Genomic DNA, 22,110 nt, shown 5'->3' with positions numbered 1-22,110 from the left:
AAGAGCCCTCTCGTTCTTCAAAAGACGCTCGTTGATCATAGGTTCATGCTCAAAAACATCCAGACCAACAGACGCAACTTTCCCTGAATCCAGTGCCTCAGCCAGTGCATTCTCATCAATAACAGCACCTCGGGCTGTGTTGACGATGATGACGCCATCTTTCATCTTATCTCTTGGGCACCTATAAGATGCCTTGTCGCAGTGCTGAGTGGAACATGGATGCTGATTATATCACTCTCGGAAATGAGCTGTTCGAAGGATACATATCTTGCGCCGGCTGCTTGCTGAGGAAGCAGTTCTGAGCGATTATGGTACTGCGTGATGATACCAAGTGGTTCGCATCGGTGTTTGAGGGCACGGCCAATTCGACCCATTCCTAAGACACCGAGAACCTTGCCCTGTGGATCGCGGCCGAAATCAATGCCCTTCTTGAAGTTTCCCCGGCGCAAAGAACCAAGTGATGGGTTGAGCTGTCTTAACGATCCAAGTAGTAGCCAGAGAGCCAAGTCGGCTGTGGCATTGGTGACCGGGTCAGGCGCGTAGGTGAGGGTGATTCCTCGATCTGCGCAAGCCTTGACGTCAATTTGATCGTATCCTGACGAACTGTTAGTAACATAATTTTCGATACTATGAGAACTTATGAACTCGCCTGCTCCGTTGTGGCAGATAAACTTGCAGCTTGATGGAAGATGTTGAATGAATTCGACGTCAAAGTTCCCCGCGACCTGTAGCATGTCAGCATGCGAATAAAAGCACAATGAAAAAGAGATACTCACGGCACCGCTTGCTGATGTTCTGTAAATCACCTGAATGTCCTTATATTTATCTTGAACATCTTTGAAGAATTCTTGCCTGTTAGTGCTGGTGACTACGCCGACTCTCGCAACCTCGTGCAGCTGTTCGAATGCTGCCTTGGCGTGCCTGACTGGACTGAAGAAGAGAATGAAGGGCTTGGGTGTCTGCATATTGCGTTGTATGATTAATCCGGTGAGTGTTATAGACTACAGTTGATTCGCATGCTTGGTTTATTTATCCGGCGACAGGGCTTGCGCCTTCATAGGTGTCGGCTTTCAGAATACCCGACACCCGATGAAGCGGTAGAAGAATCCACCGACGGTGACGGGTTCCTGTTCGACTAGTGGGTCGTTTTATTTTCAATGGGTTTTGTCTGTCCCCGCAACCCTTCCCCTGGCCCGTGTCTTGGCTCAAGTCTTATAGGGTAGGGACATCAGGGGCGGCACGGCACTGGACCATAGCCTACTACAATGTCACGGGTACACTCTAACAGGCCGTCGGAATTAGATTTTAATAATGGAAGGGAGCGATGCTATATTGACGCTCTGAGAGTCTAGCCCCTCTTATTGCTCGTCATAGCGTTATAAGGGTTCTATAGATGGCTTTAGACACTACTGTAACTGTTCACAGTAGCTGTTACAGCCCAATCTTTTACCATGTTAGGTGCAACCGTCACAGTGGGGTCTGAGACTCCATGGTCATAGCTTATTTGTGACGGCGCCGAAATTTAGATCGGCCCTGCTTCCCTCACACATTGCCTCTGTGCATGGCTTCCCGCCCAGGAATTGTTTTGCTAAAGCTGAGGTCATGGCGGGAAGCCCCGAGTCCACTAAAATTAGCGCAGGAACCCGTGCGCTAAGATTAGGGCCCAGTGCGTTGTTAGCTCTCCAAGATCACTCTTACGATAATATTGCCTGCCCGTTTCCAGCACACATTCTGACAGTCTCATGCATTGCACGAAGATAAGTTGCTCGTTCTGGGTCCAGAACATATCCGGGGAAGATACCTCATCGCCAATGGAATGTAGAGAAACCAGACTTGGGCGATAAGACTCCACCTTTGGTTGTGAGGTTTGTCCATAGAATTAGTCGTGAGATATGCGAGGTCCCCCACAAGCGCCCCATTTCTGGTCGGACTGGTCGATACTTGCTAGCTTAAGGCTCTGGGCGAGCCATTGGCGGGGCAGACGGGCGATAGTCATCACTCGACAGCAATACTTGGCCATCTACCTTCCCATCATCCTATCAAGGCTTCCGACGGATCCGAATGGGTGTGTCAGGTGCTACCAAGAGGAGGCATGAACTTCGAATATGTGCTGATCACGGCGGCCAGCAACTTGGGTGTCCGAAATAGCCGGGAAGTAGACGCAAGCTCGGCAACGAAGCCAGAAGCAGATCTGGAGTGGGTCACGTTCAGGTCAACTAATCAGGTCCATCGACATGTGGCTAGTAGTGACCGTTCCGAGGCGCTAATCAGTACCTAGACTGCTCATCGACGCTCGAGGGACGGAACGAAGCGACCGCAGGGTCTGACTTAGCGATAAAGCTTGTTTACCTTCTCTAGGTTTAATTTGTGTGGCATGTCCTGCAGAACTAAACCTAGACGGCATGTAAAGTTTCGTAGCTCTCGGCCTTTTGCGCCGCTCCTATATTGCAAGAGGGGAAATATCGGCAACATACTTATTTTCGGTAATCCTCTCCGTCTCTATTGGGTGACCCTCCTCTCAATTCACCTCATTTTGCAAGTACCAATAACGTTTACGGCTGTATAATGCTACACTCCTAGGCAACAGTGACGGCTTGGAGTATTTTGCCTGTATGTGTTTATTGGTGTCCTTTACTTTTGTGCCCTGGGGGCTGGAGCCTCTTTTAAACCCCTAACCTTATCACAGTATAATGCTACACTGCATTACTCAAACCCCAGTATTCCTGGCTCCTTCTTGCACCCATCAACCTGGGGGCTATCAATCAATTGCGTTTCGTGTGATTCCCTTCATGTACCATCTCGCTAACAGGGGTAACGTGGTGTAGAATACTCGCCGGAGCTCTTCCATAATCGCGATAGACTATCCCATGCTCGTTCAATCGATGACTAGCTAGGATAGCCTTCCTTTCCTCTTTAATGGTAGGCGACTCAAGATAAGGTTTCATGGGAGGCCTCATTCTGCTGTGCGATATGCTTAATTTAATAAATTAAAACATCGCAGATACGGGATGCGTCTGAGGTGCACGATGACATAGATTTCTTCCTGGCTCAAACCTTATGTACCCCTGGAGTGGTCAAAACCTATGAGTGGGGCGAGTGACACTCCAAAGATCTACACGCATTTAGGAGATAAAGCCGCCGTCAGCCATTTGAAATAGAAATAGTGACGTCTGTTAGTGAAGCCGGGGTCTCTGAAGCCGCCATTTTGAGGGAGAGATACCCGTTGTGGGTAGTCAGTTGTTTGGGAGAAGCTTCTGACGACGAGGCACGTCAATCTTAGGGCGGGAGTGCCACGCAACTCTTCTGGGTTCCCAGCTAGAGTCAAGAAGAATACAAAACTCTTACTTCGTGTTTTATCGTCTGTTATTGATCCCACTTTCTAAATGACACTGGCTTGCAAATGAATGTGCCGAGCATCACTCCAGATATCATCGACATATACTTCCTAAAATACAAGACGCAATTTTAGCCACGACATAGGTTAACTTCAAATATCCTTGATTGATACTGTATAAACGTCTTCTTTCTTCGAGCTACTTCGAGCTTTGAGGAAATTCCGCAGTAGACCCCGAGTTCCAGTCGGTTTTGAGTTCAGCTAAAAGTGAGAGTAACCAATGAAACAGCCAGTGTCATCCGCAGGATTTCTCGTATTCCTGATCCAATCGGATTTTATCAGGTCTGTACCGGCAGGGCTCCTTGGCTACAAGCTTATCTTTAATTGCAAGCCGATCCGTGTGAGAGTTCCCGCATCGGTGCAGGTCCGGCCCTCGATCAACGGGGTCTCTACTAATACTTACTCAAGATGTACCATCGCTATGCTCTTGGCTCATCACCGATGACAAGCGGGAATGAATGGCATGGATGATACAGACCGTTGAAATGGGAAATAGCACTTCGACCAGAACCGTGCGCTAGATCTAAGGACACAGTCTAAAGTCCTCGGCCCCTCTTCCTTAGGGCTATGGAACGTCCAGACAAGCTGCAGAGGCCGATCATGATTTCAAGCGGGCCAACAGGGTCCTGTCTTCCTCCACCTCGAGTAACTATCAGGTTTCATTGCATGCCCTAAGCCCGAACCTACCAGCGATCTACAGACACTATGCTTGCCCAACACTACGACGCGACCCTATTCCATACATTCGTGTCACATTCACCTCGTGTGTCAATCCGGCAGTTCCGGTAACGACTGTAGATCTCATGGACCAGGTCGAACGATGGACGGAGGTCGAAGCGTGTGCTATTATGTTACTGCCGTCCATGGAATAGTGGTTTGCAGGTAGGTGGCTGGTGCGCCGTGAGTTGACCAATGGCTAATAAGAGATAACACGAGGGATAGCGACTGTGAATACTACTATGCATTAAGGCACATCTTATAAGCACAGGACGAGCTTACGGAGTTTTGTCTGGGATGGTTGGCGACTGTGCGACGTAACTAGAGAGGAAAGAATAAAAGGACGCGCCTCTGTCCGCCCTGACCTATACGTCTGCTGCTCTCTTCAGCACATTCATCATTAACTACCTGCCGCGCAAAAGTATATCACTTCCTACCAATAACAAAATGGTCAAACCGATCACGTCTATTACTGTTCTCCTCAGTGTTGCTAGGACAGCTCTTGCTGTTAGCTGCTTAGACAATCTGCCTGCAAGCGCATTCGCCAATGTACGCCTTCGTCGCCCTTCAAAACTTTTTATATAATGATTCAAACCATCTGACTCGCTCTCGGTTAGGTTAATGAAGCGGTCGATTGCATCAACTACCTTGCCGGCCTTGGAGGTCAGCCATGCACCGGTACGGTGTCCGGCACCAATTTCTGCCGGCGCGGGAACACCCAGATTACTGGTATAGCTGTTAACGGCGGAAGTTCGACGTCCTCTTGGTAAGCCTGGTGCAGTTCATTTGGGACAAGCCATTGCTGACTTGAGTAACAGCCAGGACGTTGCTCGAGGTGCGGGACAAATCATGGATAACTGCTCTCGTGGTGATGGCAAGGTCAAGGGCCAGAACCCCGCTTGGGGCAATGGTAATCTGATAGTTGATATCCGCAATGTTGCTTAGTAGGTTAATAGAGGCATTGGTTCAGAGTATTCAACATGAGAGCATTCAAATTACCGAGACGAAGGTACTGAGCTGTTTGACGGATGAGGTGCAGCTAGATGCTGAGCGAGATCATTAAATTGTTAAGCGATGCTCAAGGCAAGGCTTAAGGATTGAAATTGAATGTACAATTAGGTTGTGAAGTGGGAAGTCGCGTCTCAGAGAATGAACTGAATACGACTGTTGTTGAAGCGTAAGCATCATTAATTGCTTGACTGCAAAAGAGAAACTTGTGTCGTCGGGCCGAGCACCAGCCGAGGGGAGTCCGGAGTTGTGCATTCGAAAAGTGACCATAGTGCACACAACAAACCGGATGCAGAATCGTCCATGATTTCAGATTTTTTATGACCCACGATGAGAAGGTGAGGCCTGCTGATAAAGGGTCGTGGATGACGAAGAGGCATGAGCATACCGTGATATCATATCCTCGCAGGTGAATTCGACATCAGGTACTTCGTCCAAGTCAATAAAATTACCCCAGTCCTCAGCTTCGTTTCTGTCAAGTGTTAGCTTTTCTATTAGTAGCCCTGGCTGTGTTAAGCTACTAGATAGAGTATCTATAGTTGAAATAAGGGTTTATGATTATGTCTAGTGGCTTATTCCCTAGGTTAATAAAATCTAAGAGGTGTAGAGTCAGAAAAGTCCAGATCCCACACCCCAAAAGGCGATATAACCTACCATTCAGTGACCTTCAACATCAGGGTCTCACATTATACAGACATCGGGAACGACACGGCGTTAGCCAATAGCCCACTACAATATCATGGGTGCACTCTAATAGGCCGTCGGAATTAGATAGCCTGATAGTACAAAGGAGTGATACTATCTTGAAGCTCTGAGAGTCGAGTCCCTCTTATTGTGTATAGATACTCATAAGTTTCTCGAATGAGTCGTTCTCTAGAAGCTCTGCTGCTGTGATCCGTTTCTCGTGTTGGTAGACAAGACCCCTTCGTAGTATCGCCACTACCAGCTCCAGTTCTCTTACATCAACATCAGGGCGAAGCTGAGTGAGCCTCTCCATCAGATCAAACTCTGGATCTATTTGCCCATTTTTGTCATACCACTTATCCTCACCCGAGCCACCGATGTGGTATGCTCCCTTCCAAGAGTCTGGAAGGGAACCAAGAGTATGAACGATAGATGACACCACTGATGCATGTCCCCAGCCCTGAAACAGATACGATCCTGTGTATAGTTCAAAGAAGATACACATGTAACTCCAAATATCAGAGCCATACGACGGGCTGATGTTGTGTACCCGTTCAGGAGCGCAGTAGGTAGCAGGTGACTGCATCTTTTGAGTCGAAGCACCAGCTCTATGAGCAAGACCAAAGTCTTCAAGGACAATGGAGTCTCCTATAAGTTCCTCTTTTGGCTTCATTGGCATTACCAGTTCGCCATCTTTCCACTGCTCAGTCCATAGTTTCATCTTCCTCGGTCGCCCGATTTGCTTGTACTTTTCAGATATACTACTGTTGAGGGACCGAAAGGTATACATTATGTTGGCAGTGTTTAAGTCTGTTCATGAGTTAGATTTTCCTCACTTGGGATTGTGTGGCTGTACCCGAATGAACTATTCCAGCCTCGTGTAGTGCCTTCAAGGCCTGGAGTAATTGTGCTGCAAATGCCATCCTTGTAGCAATGGGGGCTTTTCTGGGTGGGTGATTTCTCAAGTTTGGTCCTTGGAGAGGAAATACAAAGACGCGGTGTTGGCCATGAGGACTGGTAAGCAGAAATGTTCGATGATAGACCAACAGATAGGTCAAATCTTTTGCTTTGCCAATTATCTCGCTCTGCATGTCATAATCACGGTCGTCGGGATTCCTCAGCATCAAGATCTTGAGCGCGACGTCTCTGTTTTCCAGCATATCCTGCGCCATCCAAACCGTTGAAAAAGCGCCATGGCCAAGTTTATGGATGATGCGATATCGCTCGACGATAATCTCACCGATTGAGGTTGAATAGCATAAACCTCTAGGGTAGAAGTTGATATTTTCACATGCAAATTCGACATCGGGCTCTTCATCGGAGTCGACGAAATCGCCCCAATCTTGATCATCTTCTCCTTCGAAAAGTAAGTCTTCGATCAGTGGCGCTGGCTGTGTTAGGCTGCTGGGCGGAGAGTCTGTAGTCGGAATCCGATCCATTATTGTCTGAGTGGCTTTTTCCGTAAGTTGATAAAATCTGGAGAGTGGAGAAATCCGGGCTTCGGAGCCGAAACGGCGATGTAACCTAACCTTCGGTGAACTTCAGCATCACTACGGAGTAGCCTCAATCAAATTCATTTTCGTGTCCCGCAATATAGATCTAAGCCTTAATCAAAGGTATCAAAAGACTCCCCAAAGCCAAACTCTTCCCCGCAGCGTATTCCGCGGAACCCATACGGCGTTTCCCACCTCGATTTACTTTCGTCTCAATTCTCATCGCCCCAAGGCCCAATCAACAGCAGCCCCAGACTCTTAAGTTAGGCGAAGTCGACTGTCAAGCCTCCCGGGCCCCCTAGCTCCCCGCCGATCTAAACCCCTTCCAGCAGGTCGACACGCCTGGAAGTTCAAACCCTCGCGCTTTCAGCAGGTCAACCCATTTAGAAGGTGGACGCGCCGAACCCTCCATCTCCAGATTGCTGCCGCTTTCATCATAGTCTCGATTCCCCTCATATTGATAAGACCCTGTAATTCCATTTCGTTACATTTCATCTTCGTAACATTTTCTTGCTCTATTCTTTTTCTTATCATCTGCAGGTGTAATAATGTCTCCAACAATTCTCACAAATGGCCGCTTCGTCGGCGACGATGACTCGTATCGAGAGTGCATGATCGTCGAGGGATCTAAAATCGCCTACATCGGATCCGAAGACGACAAAACAGTCCAAGACGCAAAATCTCGAGGCGTAGAAATTCTGGATCTTGATAATCGCGTTGTCCTTCCTGGATTCATCGACAGCCATGTCCATCTTCTCTTCTTCGGTCTGTCACAGCAAAAACTCGACCTTGGAGGATGCAAATCCCTAAAAGAGATTCGACAGAGGATAACAGACTTTGCTGCTGCCAACCCAGACCTACCTAGAATTCTATGCAGAGGATGGCTTCAATCTGCGACAGATGGAGTTGCTCTTGCGAGTATGATTGATGATATTGACCCACGGCCTATCTTCATCGATTCAAATGATCTTCACTCCGCGTGGTGCAATACAGCTGCTTTAAAAGAACTCCCTATTGATGAGATCAAGGCAAAATGCCCGGAACATCTCACGTGCGATAAGGACGGCAACCCGACTGGACTATTGGCAGAATGGGCTGTCACAGCATTTATATGGCCCTTTCTGATCCAGTCACTCTCAATGGACGATAAGCTTGAAGCTTTAGAACGAGCAGTTCAGGCTTATTCAGCGGAGGGCTACACTGGGGTTATCGACATGGCGATGGATGCAGTAGCTTGGGAAGCGTTACAGACGTTACGGGAGAGGAAGGGCATCAATCTTCACATCGCAGCTCACTGGTTCGTTCCCTACGAAGCAGACGAGAAGGTGCTCCATGAGAAGATCCAAGAAGCTATCGACATGCACAGCAAATTCCATCCTTCGAAATCACCAGAATTCTGCATCGTCGGCGTCAAACTCATGTGCGATGGTGTAGTCGACGGCTGCACAGCCGCATTGTCATATCCTTACGGTGAATCAACCGATCTGGTTCAACCCCTTTGGCCCGGCGAAGCAATGAACCGCGTTCTGTCACAAATCACAAAAGCCGGAATGCAATGTGCCATCCATGCTATCGGCGACGTAGCAGTCTCCCAAGCCATCTCCGCCATCGCAAGCACCAACAATCCCACCGCGCGCCACCGCATCGAACATCTCGAGATGGCCACCCCCGAAGACGCCCTCCGTCTCGGTAGTCTCGGTATCACCGCCTCGGTGCAACCCGTGCACAGCGACCCCGCCATTCTAGAAGGCTACGAAAAGCTCGTCAAGCCATCTGCGTGGAAACACTGCTTCCCTTATAAAGAATGTATCGACGGGCACGCAAACGTGGCTATTGGTACTGACGCACCTACGGCGCGACACCTGCCGTTCCCGAATTTGTATAATGCTACGACGAGAAAGTCGGCGCTGGAGCCGGAGAGGGAGACGGTTACGAACGGGGAGAGTGCGTTGACGCTGGAGCAGGCTGTGAGGGGCGCGACGTATGGGGCTGCGTATTCGAGGTTTGCGGAGGGTTGGACGGGGAGGTTGGAGACGGGGTTGAGGGCGGATTTTATGGTGTTGCCGGGGGTTGTGAAGGTGGATGGATTGTTGGAGATGAAGGTTGATGAGACGTGGTTTGGGGGTGAGAGGGTTTATAAGAAGTAGTTGACTATTGATAGTATAGATGTAGAGTAGTGTAAAATACTGAACCTGTAATATTATCATGAGAAACATCAGGGTGATCTCAAGGTGGATGATTATCTTAGCCTCAAGCATATCAGCTATGACGATGCCCTCGGGCCGACCAAGCTAATCATTCTGCTACCCCAGACCGCCCCATCTCGTTATCACTCCAACACCTACACCCCATCTCTTATCTCCAACTCATCCATCACAACATGTCCCGCTCAAGAACCGGCTGTTCAACATGCAAAAGACGCCATCGGAAATGCGACGAGACAAAACCAGCATGTCGTGAATGCCAAAAGAACAACCTCACCTGTGAAGGCTATGCTCTAAAGTTGCAGTGGGATGTAGGCGTTGCGTCGAGGGGTAAACTTACTGGTGCTTCACTTCCTGTTCTGGGTACTGGTAGTGAGAAGAAGAGGAGGAGAGGGTATGAGATTGATGATGCGGAGGGGTTTGGGCAGTTCCAGGCTTTCCCGTTGGGCGTTGATGCTGAGAATGGCCCGGTGCAGAATTTAATGGAGATGGAGTACCCGGTGATCGAGACTGAAGAACCGCAATGGTTGCAAAGAAGAAGTGCCCAAGAGAAACACCTCTTCAAAGAATGTAAGCCAAGTGCCAACCCCAATATCTTCCCGCTAAACAACCCAGTTATACAAAAAACCGTGTTCCTCTTCTACTCCACCTCCACAGAAGATCCATTCCCTCTTGAACTCCAACGCCTGGCCATGCAAAACGAACCACTATTTCTCGGCCTTATCGCCACACACGTCTACAACACCAACCCCCGGAACCCCCCACCATTATTCCACGATCTGTGCAATCAAAGTCTCCGTCTTTTCCGTGAGCAGCTAGGTCGGTTTGATGGGACGTTGGATGGGGGTTTGGTAAACGCGGGTGTATTCCTCTGCACTCTCCACGTAAGCACTCCACCTCTTCATGCCAAACCCCAGATGTTGACTAGGTCTGTCTGGTAGTTGTTCCAAGGAATTCCATGGACAGCGCATCTGAATCACATGATGTGGGTGTACCATCTCTTCCCGCAGTCCAAGAACGCACATCGCATTGGGGATCTGGAATATCGCTTTTCGCTTGAGGCCATGGCCATAATGGACATTCCCACTTTTGTCCGCGGGCGCGACACACCAACCCTTGGCATCTGGGGTTATCTCCGCGCAGCCCAAAAAGCGTCTTCAACGGGGCTAGTCGGCGGTGTCGAAAGTGTCTCGGGCTTGCCGCGAAGTCTTCTCGATATTTTTGGGAGAATGGCCAATGACGATGTGGAGAAGGACCTTGCGGACTGGGAGGGCCATGAGGGGTCTATTCCGCATGTTCATCTCTGGGAAGCATTTCGGCTATCGGGCATCTTACTTGCTCGACGACAAAAGCGCACACAAGCTGGCTCGCCATCCAATGAGTTACTAGTTTGTCGTCTGGTAGCCACCATCGACGCACTATACGAAACTCGCCAGCGCGAAGAATACGCTCATATCCTCGCTACGAACAGCATGCTATATCCCTACACAGCAGCGCGTCTTGAAGTAACCATTCTCCAAACTCGGCCAACATGGGTACGAATACTCCGTCGGTGCGGGAGTATCTGCGACGCATACCGCGATACACCGAATGCACTAATTTTAGAGGAAATACTAGATAAGGCCTTGGAAAGGGGTGATAACGATGTTGATCTTGATAAAGAGACGAAAGTGAGAGGCGTTGAGCTGAGTTTGTTCTAGCTAGACCGTTTTAGGATGGTCGACACGCAGCCAATCAGGTGTTACATGTGTTATCTGGGTGAGTGGGTGGACCTGCTCCTTGGATGCTAGGGCCATCGGTATTTTGCGGGGTGTACCGATGGGTTGGTGAAAGATTTCTCTAGGCTGGGGTGAAGCCGGTTTCGGGGTGATAAGGGGGATCGCTATAAATCCGGGGTATCCTCGAGGACTTGGCTGAAAGGATTACAGGTTTAACCTGACGAGCATCTCACTATTCCTCTGCCTTTGTTATTTTCTTCCAGTATTGGCAAATATGGATAGCGAGTTGAGCTTCCCCCCTGGCACTTCGCGTCTCCTGAGTTAGTTGCATCGCCAGCAATCACTCTACGCAGGCACTGACGCATTATACAGGTCGCTCTGAGATTATACTCGTTCCAACACCCTCACAGGATCCCAACGATCCTCTTGTCAGTTCCTCCCTTCCCCTTGGCATCTCATCTAACAACCCCAGAACTGGAGCAAACGCCGAAAAGCATGGAACTTTACCCTCGTCCTCGCCGTAACAGTAGCATTCTTCTCAGCGTATGCCTCCCCCCTCCCCATTCTCCCATCTAATACTAAGCAACCTCAGCATTGTTATGCAAATGGTCCTATGGCAACAAATGATTGTCGATATGCACGTAACCTACGACCAACTCAACTACGGCGTCGCCTTCAACTCAGCTGGTCTCGCCCTCGGAAGTTTCCTCTTTATCCCACTCGCTCGGAAATACGGTTCTAGGCCTTGCTATATACTATCTACTGGGCTTATGGCTGCGGTGTCGTGGTGGAGTGGGAGGATGGAGACTGTGGGGGAGATGTATGTTACGAATTTCCTGTCGGGGCTGGCGGCGAGTATTAACGAGACGATTTCGGAGATCACGGTAAGTGATTACGATGTAATGATTGGTGGTAGACAGTGCTGACAGATTTAGATTGCGGACTTGTTCTTTGTCCATCAGAGGGGTACAGCGAATGGGTTTTATATCATGGCTGTTATGGTCGGTCAATTCGTCTGTCCTTGTATAGTTGGTGTTCAAGCAGCAGCTCAAGACTGGCGATGGACATACTACACCACTGGCATCGTCCTAACCGTCCTGTTCCTCCTGTTCATCTTCTTATTTGAAGAGACAAAATTTATACCCGTGACTATTGGAGAAACACGGAACACTTCAAATCAAGGCACATCCACACTCAAGAACCCAAAGGATGAATCAGCGCAAGGAGACATTCAAGACTCAGACCTCAACTCAGAAACCCACCCATCCCGCCTTACATACAAAGAACGAATGCGGTTCATAACACGCACAGACGAGCCCCTCTGGCGCAATTATCTCGTTCCCCTCAAAATGTTTCTCTTTCCCCACGTTCTCTTCTCGGCGCTTCAAGTAGCCAGCTGCGTCGCATTTCTCATCCTTCTCACATCATCCATCTCCATGATCTTCTCCGCACCGCCGTACAACTTTAACACAGCGGGCGTAGGGCTCATGTCTCTTGGTCCGTTTGTGGGAAACTTTCTGGGGAGTGTATATGGCGGTGTGTTGGGTGATTGGGTTGTTGTCAAGTTGGCGAAGAGGAATAAGGGGATTTTTGAGCCGGAGATGAGATTGTATATTCTTCTGTTGCCGGCGCTTCTTATGGGCGGTGGACTTTTATTCTTTGGGATATCAGCTGATAAGGTGAGTATCGTTCTTTCTGCGAGATTGTTTCGTTGGCTAATCGTATCAGGGCTGGCACTGGATCTATCCAAGCATTGGAGGTGCCATGTTTGGCTTTGGTATGGCATCCATGATTGACATATCATGCACCATCATCATCGACATTTACCAAACCGTACGTCTATCCAGCTGACACTGAAAGACAGCAACTAATAATCAGCAGCTTACAGCAGAGGCCTTCATCTCCGTTACGTTTATCCGCAACATTCCTTCCATAGGAGTTCCATTCGGTGTTGTCGGCTGGATATCATCCATCGGCATCTCAAAGCTCTTCATCATCAGCGGATGCGTCGCTACCGCTGTCTGTCTACTTTTCATCCCCTGCGCTATTTGGGGCCGACGTGTTCGCGAGAACACATGGCAGATGTACGAGTCTGTAAAAGATTTGAAGGGAGCTACTCGGCACTGAGTCTGCTTTTCACGGCAAAATTACAGCTAGATACTTCAAAGATTAATCTCCTATTTCTATCCTACCTTTAAATAACGTGACTAAACAGGTATCGCATTGGCTACAGGTAAGGTGGGTTATGAGTAACATTTTGGCTCCAGGTGTTATCAAGAAGAGCGGCTCCTATGAATATTAACAGGATTACTTAGATAGCTGAATGGACTTCCTGGTCTATGCCAGACACATTTCAGTTGCCCCATCGATGTCCCTCACCCAGGGTGTCCGTCACGTACTTCCTCATCGCAGGAGGTGACCAGAAGTCCTTCGCGCCATCTTGATCTGGCCACTTAATGTGATCTGCTCGAAGTTCAGGGCGTTGTTCCTGACTAATGGGGACTTCCTCGACAAAGACTTCAGAGGCTGCCCTCCCCCTATCGGGAGTAGATGATCCTTTTTCAGATTTGCTCTGTGTGATGGCTGGCACCTTCTCAAGATCTTCGGATAACAGGGCGTGGTACCCTTTGCTACCGACGACCGTGCTGTGTTTGTAGAGGCTCTTGAGATCCTGTAATCCTTTCTCTAGAATCCCCTGTTTCACCTCTAGGCGTTTTCTCTCGGCGGATAATTCATAACTTTCGCCTGCAAGGAGTCGTAACGTTTCGTCACACATCTCAGCGACACTGCTTGAAGTGAAAAGCGAGGGAAGCTTGCTAATAAGGCAGTTTTCGATCGCTAGGGCGCCTATATCATCGATGAACCTGTTGACTGCAACCTACGAGTAAATTAAACTTGTCAGTGGGATTGAATCAGCCAATCTCAGCTCGGGAATATGTCTTACCTTATAGAACGCCTTCATGTAATCTACTGCCAATGCGCTTCCGAAGCGTTCCATGTTTGGCTCAAATCCCCGCCCTGCCAATGTTAAGAGTTCAAGCGGATTTATACTGATCTTTTTGTCAGAGCCGTCGAAACGGTTTGTTCCAAACATCTTGGCAATCAGTGACTTGATCATGCGTTTGTGTCGGTCTTCCTGGATCTGCTGGACGTTCTGGACAAGGTCCGGGTTATTCGTAATAAGATGTTGCATAGCTGATAAAAGCAGTTTGTCAATCTCGCCGCTCATTTTGATTCTCAGCCCCTCTACTTCTTTACGAATGAGTTTCAAGACCCCCTCGGAGACTTCCCTCGCGGCACTTTGCTCAACTACCTTTTCAGTCGTCAAGTGCACTATCTCGAGCATGTCATCAGCAAGTCTCTTGACAATCCCCTCCCAGGGCGTGCATTGCTCGACGAAAAGATCATTAACGATCTGAGGATTGAAGAGACCTGGAAGCTCGCGACCTCTGTTGAATTTGAGACGGCGAGCAACGTTGCCAATAAATTCAGACCGAGGGATGCTTGTTACTCCGGCGCGGGAGTTGTCAGGGCCTTCGTCTTCACTTCCGCTCGCTGAATCGACGATACGGTGGCTCTGACCGTCGACTCGCATTTCCTCTGCGAAGTCGTCAAGTCTCGACCGCACCAGAGCTCTTAGTCTTTTGTTAAAACTACCTTGATCGTTCCGGTTGCCGAAGAAACGATCAGTGTAAATACCATCGACTGCCTGCCTCATCAAAAGTGTGTAATTTTCACTCACACGCAAAAGGTAGCTTCGTTGCTGCTGTGGGGTACCTCGTTCCGGGCCCAGACGTTCGAGTCTCTCAACGCAGTTGAGAATACCATGTTCAACATCCTTTTCAAGACTCGGAAGCTCAACAAGAATTTGGTTCCTCAAGACGTTACTAAGTCTGACCATTAAGGACCCTGCTCCGCAGTGTGAAGGCTCAGTGGAACCCCATAATCCTTGAGAGAAAAACTCTTTCTCTTTTTCGTTCCTCTGTGCCAATGTGAAATCACGCTCGTCGTAACTGCGGTTTTTCAAAACATGCCATCCAAGGTCGAGCTTTTCTTCAATGTTCTGGGCGAGGCGCACAAAGTAGTCTTCAGACTCAGAGCCAACATCCAATGTGTCAGGCTTTGTGATAATGCCCATGGTCCTCAAGCCTTCAGGGTCGGCTTTCTGGGCCATCCGAGTGACTTCTTGCAGAACATACTCGTACTTGGCTGACACGACAGTGAGGATGATACTCCGCTCTCGTGCCATATACTTCTCCACCATATGGTGAACAATGCTGATATCGGCGTCAGATTGATTCTTGTTCCCCCCTCTGAAGAGACCAGGAAGGTCCACCATTGTTAGGTGTGGCTTCTCTGGTCCGATGAGCTCGACACGGAGTGTATCTTCGTAGAATTCCCCTGTGCCGGTTTGGATGGCCATCATAGCCTCTGCCTCCTTCGTCACGGCGCCTAGATCCTCTCCGTTGATGCTAGTTGTTGGCTTCCAATTTTCAAGGCGTTCTTTGTCGTCGCCAAACCGGCTTTCACCAGGAGTAATGGATACATTGGTAATTATGTTGGGGCCCCGACGAAGAACCAACTCCGTGGCGAAACGCGTACAAAGGCCGTCCTTGATTGGGAACTTCATTCCTGAGACGGCCTCGAGGACAGAGCTCTTCCCTGCAGACTGATCTCCACAGACAATAATTTCGGGAAGGTCAATATAATGACTGACTCCCTGCAAGCGAAGCTTATCGATGATATCTAGGAGATCTCGGTGATCTCCTACGGCAATGTTTGCATTCATTTCAGCTGTCTCTATGATCTTTGTAGATAATAAATGAAGGTTATATGTTTCTGTTGGGATTTGTGGCAGCAATGGTGGCTTTTTATCTTGAATGTATAACCCGCCGAGCTCTGGTCCCCGATACCCAATCCAGTATACATTGCGATGATGAGATTGTTGGTCGGCCTCCTGCAGAATCAGGCATCAAGATATTGTCATTCCCCTCTTCCATTGTGCACATGAATTACGAGCCCCGCAAGATAATTGGTCTTGAATAAACTTAACTGTCGGCTCGTTAAGGTGGTTTTCACCATCTAACTGGCCAATGTCCGTTGGCAACAGCAGCCCAGCCCACGTTGGTGGTGTGGGATAATGCACCGTGCATGTATGTGGACAGTTTTGGATGGTTGACGATGCATCTTATTGGACATCCCGCGCCCAGACCGTGCCGCGGCAATTCAGTCAGAGTCCTCTGAGGAACTGACATCTTGGATCGTGTTATTTCCCTGAATCCTTTGCAGTGACCTCAGTTCCGTTGGTACCGTTGCTGTTAATGTCAGAGAAGGCCCAGCAGTCGAATCATAGTTTGGTGGTCGGGGGGGAGCAGTTAGTGCCGATTTTAGCTCCTGCCTCGTCAATTTCTCGATATCGCCACTTAGCTTTCTAAAGGGGGTCCTCGTTGAATCTCCTGGGGATTTATTGTACGGAGGCGGCATCCACGATTGATAAATCCTTTGGTGACAAGCGGAAGCTTGAAGCCCGAGTGGATGATGACGCAGATATTTGTCGCAAAGAAAGCAAGCTTTTTTGCTCGTCCCAATAAGCCTCAGGTGGGGAGCTAAACCAGGGTTGCATTCGTAAAAAACAACGATTTGCATCTCGGCATGAAGCGTCAGTTTCGCGGGAGAGGCTTCACGCAGCTTCACTTCAACATCATGGGTGCCCAAATGTTTCTCAAGCTTCTCCATTGTCGAGTTTGTGTCTTTTCCCAAAAGCCTGTTAACGATTGCAAGCAGTGGAGCGTCGCCGTATGGGAATTTGAACCGACATGGCTTAGGAGCATTGATCGGTCGGATGCCAATATTGACGAAGATGCCGGGTTGCTTCACGGCGAATTTGACCATAGATTTGATGTCGGAACGATAGCGAGCGACTTTATGTAAATGATCCAACCAGGCCTGACTTTGTGACTCATCAAGTTTTAGTAAAGTTCGTAGTTGCTCAGCGTACTGCCATCGAGCTTCCGACGCCCAATTGATGAGCTTGACGATAGCCGCACAGGTCCAATTCTGGATGTGGGAGTTAGAGGCTGTGAAAGGGCAGCTCTCGAGCCAGATCTTGAACTTCTCTGACTGGAGTTGCCTGTATTGCACTCCAGATTGTGTTTTTTGTAGAAACTGGCAAATGCCTTGCTTCTCGATCCTCTCTGCAATTCGCAAAATTCGGCCTCTGTCAAGTTCAGCAACCAGCTGTAGAACCTCGGTCTCGGCTTGCGATGATGGCTTTTCTGTATCGCTCGCCATATTAGTCACGTTCATTTCAATTTTGCAAAGACTGCATACCCCTTCTAGCAACCTCTTGCAGCACTTGCAGAACTCTTTCTAGTTCAGCTAGATCCTCAGGTGTCAAGCCATGGTTGCGGGCCAAACGGAGGATATTTCCAATTTGGTCATGTATTTCCAGACAAACAGCCGTAGCTGTTTTCGCTCCTGAGCTAGATGTTGAACAAATAAGGGCAAATGAGTCTAGAAACTTTTGCTGGAGCTGCCATGCACTCGAAAAGCCGCCGTCTGGGTTCTCATCGAGTGTATTCCGGGTCGGTTTGCCGCGAACAGGGTCAATCAGACGTAACAATGTAGAGTGTAGTACAAAGCGATGAAGGGCGTTCCCTTTGATGTTAATTAGTTCACTTTGGTTATTCATTGTAAAAAAACTTGCGAGTCTCTTGCTATTGTGGGTGTAAAGACATGCGACTGAGATAGGTTGCTCTGTTATCAACAGTCAGTCATGAGCTGTTGGCTCTGCATGTTATTTTCTCCCAGGTCATATATAAGCACATGCATGCACTTCTCCGGTGGCTGACCTCGGATCTAATTGGTCCACGTTGACGTGCAGATGTCATGGGGGCCGGCTTGCAGCCTCTCCCAATAATTGTACTCCTAATATGCGTTCGCCTACGTAGTGGCAACGGTGCAGAATGAAGCCATTTATCCCAATGATGAACTCAAGCCGAATTGTTTCCACGCGGGCTATACTCGAGCCAGCTTTTACTTCCTAGTATCTTTTTTCTCTTCAAATGACCTTATCCACTAGGTTGAGATGATTCTATGGCAGTGAGATTGGGTGGATCGATCAGCTAAGTAACCACATACTTTTGCCGTTGAAGCGAGTCATGCTGCGATCTCGCGACTGAGTAAGTATATGCTCTGTACCGCTTGGACGTCAGTGGTATCCGAAGCATTTTGATGGTTAGTTTGACCCTTGTATTGCATGTTTAAGGCTCAGTCGACGACCCTGAAGAGTGATGGAGGGGTCATGTCAAATCGAGGAGTAAATTGCGCGATGTGAATGGCTGCGAGAATTTGAGTTCGTCACGTGGGATGGGATTTCCGAAAGAGGCATTCAAATTCCATCCTTAAAGTCTGAGGTTTCCTATAAACTTCAGCTCACTCGCATAATTATATATCTTACTGAATAAATAGTTCAATTCTTTGTTACTAAAAATTATCTGCAGATGACCGCTTAAGCGTAGGTAAATCCATGGCCCCAAGGAAGACCCAGCGGGTTCACGACGCTAAAGTCGCGCTCATGAGGGTTTCCCTGGAAGTTACCCTTCTGGGTAGTAAAGTTCTCAATCGTTCCCAGGTTCTTGATCCTTCCCAGCAACTTCTCAAGAACACGGTAACCCGAACCAGCACTATACCCGGGCAGTTCATGGCCGGCAAGCTGAACCTCATACCACGTCAATCCACGCTCCTCACCCCACTGTCCGACAATACCCTCCTCACTGAGTCGTCCGCCGTTGTAGTCGATGTGGAAGGGGACGTAGAACTGCTTGTCTTGGGGATACTTCTGGAAACCCTTCTTGCCGTTCCAGGTGGCGTTCTGGATGGCGAAGAGAGTTCCGTTGGGAGGCAGGAGGAAGTCAAGACGACCGACTCCGATGATGGTGTTGTTGGTGTGCTCGATGACGCGCTTGAGAACTTCGTTCTGAGCGGGCGCGAGAGAAGTGTCGCTGCGGTTGGAGTTGGGGTCGCCAAAGCCGAAGACCTTGTTGGGAGTGCATTGATACCATGTCACGTCGGTGGGAGCGTTGAGAGCCTTCTTGACGTCTGTGCGGTTGAAGTAGACCTTGGCACCGGGAGGAGAGTAGTCACCCTGTACTTGTTAGCACTGATTTGCAGAAATGGTGGAGATAAGCTTACCTGGTTGACAATGCCGAGCTGGCTGTAAGGATGGGGGCAGGTATCAGTGATGTGATAGATGTTGAAGCAAGGGTTCGAGTCAAGAGCAGCAGCGTAAGCATAGTCGAAGATGTCACAAGTATAGTTGCTCTTGGGATTCGTATCGGCATAGGGATCAGGCAGAACAGGGAACTTCTCCTCGGGCGGAGGGAAAGTTCCATACTTCTTGAGATACTTCTCATACCCACAGTGCTGATGGGTCCATCGCAGAGCATTCATGTAGGTCTGGTTGAGATAAAACAGGTTCGACCAGTACTCGATGTACGGGTAGATGACGGCCTGCTGCTGAAGAGTGCCGTCACCAATGATAGGATCATTGATGGCCACGCCGCCGAGCTTGTAGTAATCGTCATCGTTGGCAGTGATGAAGGCATCGGCGATGTAGGGGACGTAGTAGCCGGCGTAGGATTCACCAGTGATGTAGGTGGTGGCGCCCTTGAGCTCAAAGGTGTTGATAAAGTTCTTCCAGAAGCCGATGAACTGCTTGCCGAGCTCAACTTCGTTGGTGATGTTGGGCTTGCCTTGGCTGTAGCCGACACCGACGGGCTGTTCGATCCAGATAACGTTTGTGCTAGGGCTGTTAGTCAAGCCACAGTTACAGCTAAGCGTGGCACTTACAGGTTGGTCCAGCTGTAGGTGTTGGGCACAGGAGAGAGAGTTCCCTCTTGCCAGAGGAAAGGACCGTTCTCAGTGAGGAGACCACTAAGCGAACTGCAACCGGGACCACCGTTCAACCTTAAAAAAGTCAGAACTACTCTCCAATCTATCAATTAGACCAGAACCTACCAAATGACGACCTCGTCTCGCTTAGCCTTGGGGTTGGTGCTAGGGAAGAACCAAAAGTACAACTTGCGCTCCTCTTTAGGATCCTGAGAAATTGGGAGCAGTCCAGCATAAGACTCTCCAACGTCGAACTTGACCTCAGGAATAGCAGAGCCGTTGACAACAAACTTTTCAGAATGCTTGTTCAGGAACTTGCTCTTGGATCGCTTCTCAAAGGCAGACTCCTCCGGGGCGACCGGCGCAGCAGCGCGCCTCTCGTCGTATCGGCGAGGATGCACGCGATTGAAGGCGTTGATGGCATCCTTGTTGAAGGCAGCCTGGGACAGAGTCCCAAAGGCCAGAAGAGTGCTGATCAGACTGAACCGCATTTTGGAAAGACAGGACAGGTTTGGTCGTGCAGAGACGATCAATTGGTCACGGCGGGGCGGTTCTTATAGCTGTATAGACCATAAGGGTCCTGCATTGATCACCAAAATTGACGGTGCGTCATGGATAATCTGATGTCACAGCACGGAAACGCGGCACTTGCACCATGTCAAGGATTATCGTTGCATAGCCCAAATGTATGTACAGATTGACCGGTAAGAACGGCATCGTACATACAGCAGCATCCATGTTGTATCGGGAACTGCCTCACTCGGTACAAGTGTGGAGAGCAAAAGTTCCGCCCACAGACCTTCCTATCCTGGCGAGCTCTTCTTCTCCAAAAGCGCAGGGATCTTTTGGCTCTTTTTTTGGAGGCGCCGATCTTGATTTCGTTCAGGCTTAACGGCACTTCTACCCCTCATTTTGTTCTTATCCACTGCTTGTTTACTTGAGAGTGCTAGCTTCTAATCGTCATCGGGCGCTACAAAAGGACGGATGGGGGCCTTGGGGTTACAAAATATCCTTGCAATCTTACGTGGAGACCTTATCTCTATAATTGAAACAATTGGTTCAACAATGGGGATCTTTGTCTCGGTTAGACACAAGACGCATCCGATCTGCATAACGAGTAGTTACTCCGTGCTCTGGAAAAATACGTGATCGCTATCGTTGATAAGCAAGCCATTTGCATTCCTCCGCATGCAAGCCACACGCGAGTCTGACAAGCACTAACAAAGAACGCCTCGCCACGCGGTTAGGCAGTCAGACGACACTTTGGAGATAACCTTCCCGAGGTGGCTGAGATCTCGACAGAACTTCTCGAGCCAATCCCGCTTGTTTCTAGCGCCCCCTCGGACGCCTCGGCTTCGCGACTCTTTTGTGGCACGATCGGATGTGAGGAGCCGTTCCGGTACGAGGTGATGCTCTGTTCAACGATAACAATAAGGTTAATGAGAACGGTTTCAAGGGCCCAGCCTCCCTTTTTTTTCCCTCTCTTTCTTCTGTGTGTCACTGGGTTTCGCTGATCGCGCCACGTGCTGACCGCTTAATTACTGCTTTCGCTATAGCCTCAATTTTTGACTCCTGTTAGTCAAGACTTGTCAGTCGCCAAAAGTCAATTGAGCGTCTACAACTGACGTTGTGGCTGCTCGTATTCAAGGTTTTTGTCTCTCAACAGTCACCACTGATGATCTTCTGCCGAGCCGTGTTAGCGCCCGTCGCAAATAACGCATGAGACCGTGCCATTACCCAGTATTAAATGGGACGGCAGAGCAAAGTTTTATCCACTATGGTTGAGACTGAGTCGAATAAAGTACTTGAGTTTCGAGGACTTCAATTAAAGTTTGAGAAATGATCCCAAATTGATCTGAGTGATTTTGCATTTCGGAGTATTTTTTGAAACCACTTCCAGAGTAGACATACCCTGTAGATTCTCCCACCAACCTGAGTCTGGCAGCTTGAGAAAACAGATATTGACTTTTGAGTTACTTTATCATAAACAGAACTTATAG

At 48.9% G+C, this 22,110-nt stretch overlaps 9 protein-coding genes across 9 annotated transcripts; 4 read left to right on the top strand and 5 right to left on the bottom strand.

Annotated features, from left to right (window-relative positions):
* Nucleotides 1–161: 161 nt before the first annotated feature.
* Nucleotides 162–965, bottom strand: FMAN_05392 (uncharacterized protein; the record flags this gene model as incomplete). The annotated part of the gene is made up of 3 exons (XM_041827956.1): nucleotides 162–595; nucleotides 650–725; nucleotides 777–965. 3 exons carry the CDS (start codon nucleotides 963–965, stop codon nucleotides 162–164), a joined length of 699 nt encoding a protein of 232 aa, XP_041678866.1.
* Nucleotides 966–4,558: 3,593 nt separating this feature from the next.
* Nucleotides 4,559–5,056, top strand: FMAN_05393 (uncharacterized protein; the record flags this gene model as incomplete). Its single annotated transcript, XM_041827955.1, has 3 exons — nucleotides 4,559–4,660; nucleotides 4,729–4,877; nucleotides 4,930–5,056. The coding sequence occupies 3 exons, from the start codon at nucleotides 4,559–4,561 to the stop codon at nucleotides 5,054–5,056; spliced, it is 378 nt and encodes a 125-aa protein (XP_041678865.1).
* Nucleotides 5,057–5,948: 892 nt separating this feature from the next.
* On the bottom strand, nucleotides 5,949–7,242 carry FMAN_05394 (uncharacterized protein; the record flags this gene model as incomplete). Its single annotated transcript, XM_041827951.1, has 2 exons — nucleotides 5,949–6,613; nucleotides 6,660–7,242. The coding sequence occupies 2 exons, from the start codon at nucleotides 7,240–7,242 to the stop codon at nucleotides 5,949–5,951; spliced, it is 1,248 nt and encodes a 415-aa protein (XP_041678864.1).
* A 602-nt stretch (nucleotides 7,243–7,844) lies between these two features.
* FMAN_05395 (uncharacterized protein) lies at nucleotides 7,845–9,443 on the top strand (the record flags this gene model as incomplete). The annotated part of the gene is made up of 1 exon (XM_041827950.1): nucleotides 7,845–9,443. One exon carries the CDS (start codon nucleotides 7,845–7,847, stop codon nucleotides 9,441–9,443), a length of 1,599 nt encoding a protein of 532 aa, XP_041678863.1.
* Nucleotides 9,444–9,676: 233 nt separating this feature from the next.
* On the top strand, nucleotides 9,677–11,200 carry FMAN_05396 (uncharacterized protein; the record flags this gene model as incomplete). Its single annotated transcript, XM_041827949.1, has 3 exons — nucleotides 9,677–10,070; nucleotides 10,116–10,384; nucleotides 10,442–11,200. 3 exons carry the CDS (start codon nucleotides 9,677–9,679, stop codon nucleotides 11,198–11,200), a joined length of 1,422 nt encoding a protein of 473 aa, XP_041678862.1.
* Nucleotides 11,201–11,492: 292 nt separating this feature from the next.
* Nucleotides 11,493–13,345, top strand: FMAN_05397 (related to HOL1-Putative substrate-H+ antiporter-unknown biological function; the record flags this gene model as incomplete). Its single annotated transcript, XM_041827948.1, has 7 exons — nucleotides 11,493–11,538; nucleotides 11,591–11,646; nucleotides 11,691–11,761; nucleotides 11,811–12,102; nucleotides 12,154–12,897; nucleotides 12,947–13,051; nucleotides 13,100–13,345. 7 exons carry the CDS (start codon nucleotides 11,493–11,495, stop codon nucleotides 13,343–13,345), a joined length of 1,560 nt encoding a protein of 519 aa, XP_041678861.1.
* Nucleotides 13,346–13,571: 226 nt separating this feature from the next.
* FMAN_05398 (uncharacterized protein) lies at nucleotides 13,572–16,007 on the bottom strand (the record flags this gene model as incomplete). The annotated part of the gene is made up of 2 exons (XM_041827947.1): nucleotides 13,572–14,096; nucleotides 14,163–16,007. The coding sequence occupies 2 exons, from the start codon at nucleotides 16,005–16,007 to the stop codon at nucleotides 13,572–13,574; spliced, it is 2,370 nt and encodes a 789-aa protein (XP_041678860.1).
* A 437-nt stretch (nucleotides 16,008–16,444) lies between these two features.
* Nucleotides 16,445–17,909, bottom strand: FMAN_05399 (uncharacterized protein; the record flags this gene model as incomplete). The annotated part of the gene is made up of 2 exons (XM_041827946.1): nucleotides 16,445–17,493; nucleotides 17,549–17,909. The coding sequence occupies 2 exons, from the start codon at nucleotides 17,907–17,909 to the stop codon at nucleotides 16,445–16,447; spliced, it is 1,410 nt and encodes a 469-aa protein (XP_041678859.1).
* An 819-nt stretch (nucleotides 17,910–18,728) lies between these two features.
* FMAN_05400 (putative SERINE-TYPE CARBOXYPEPTIDASE F PRECURSOR) lies at nucleotides 18,729–20,601 on the bottom strand (the record flags this gene model as incomplete). Its single annotated transcript, XM_041827945.1, has 4 exons — nucleotides 18,729–19,364; nucleotides 19,412–20,021; nucleotides 20,069–20,185; nucleotides 20,237–20,601. 4 exons carry the CDS (start codon nucleotides 20,599–20,601, stop codon nucleotides 18,729–18,731), a joined length of 1,728 nt encoding a protein of 575 aa, XP_041678858.1.
* Nucleotides 20,602–22,110: the final 1,509 nt, after the last annotated feature.

The sequence above is a fragment of the Fusarium mangiferae genome (genome assembly GCF_900044065.1).
Source record: "Fusarium mangiferae strain MRC7560 genome assembly, contig: FMAN_scaffold002, whole genome shotgun sequence".
Lineage (NCBI taxonomy): Eukaryota > Fungi > Ascomycota > Sordariomycetes > Hypocreales > Nectriaceae > Fusarium > Fusarium mangiferae.
The sequence above is the reverse complement of the archived record's forward strand: the minus strand, read 5'-3'. Positions and strand labels throughout refer to the sequence as shown.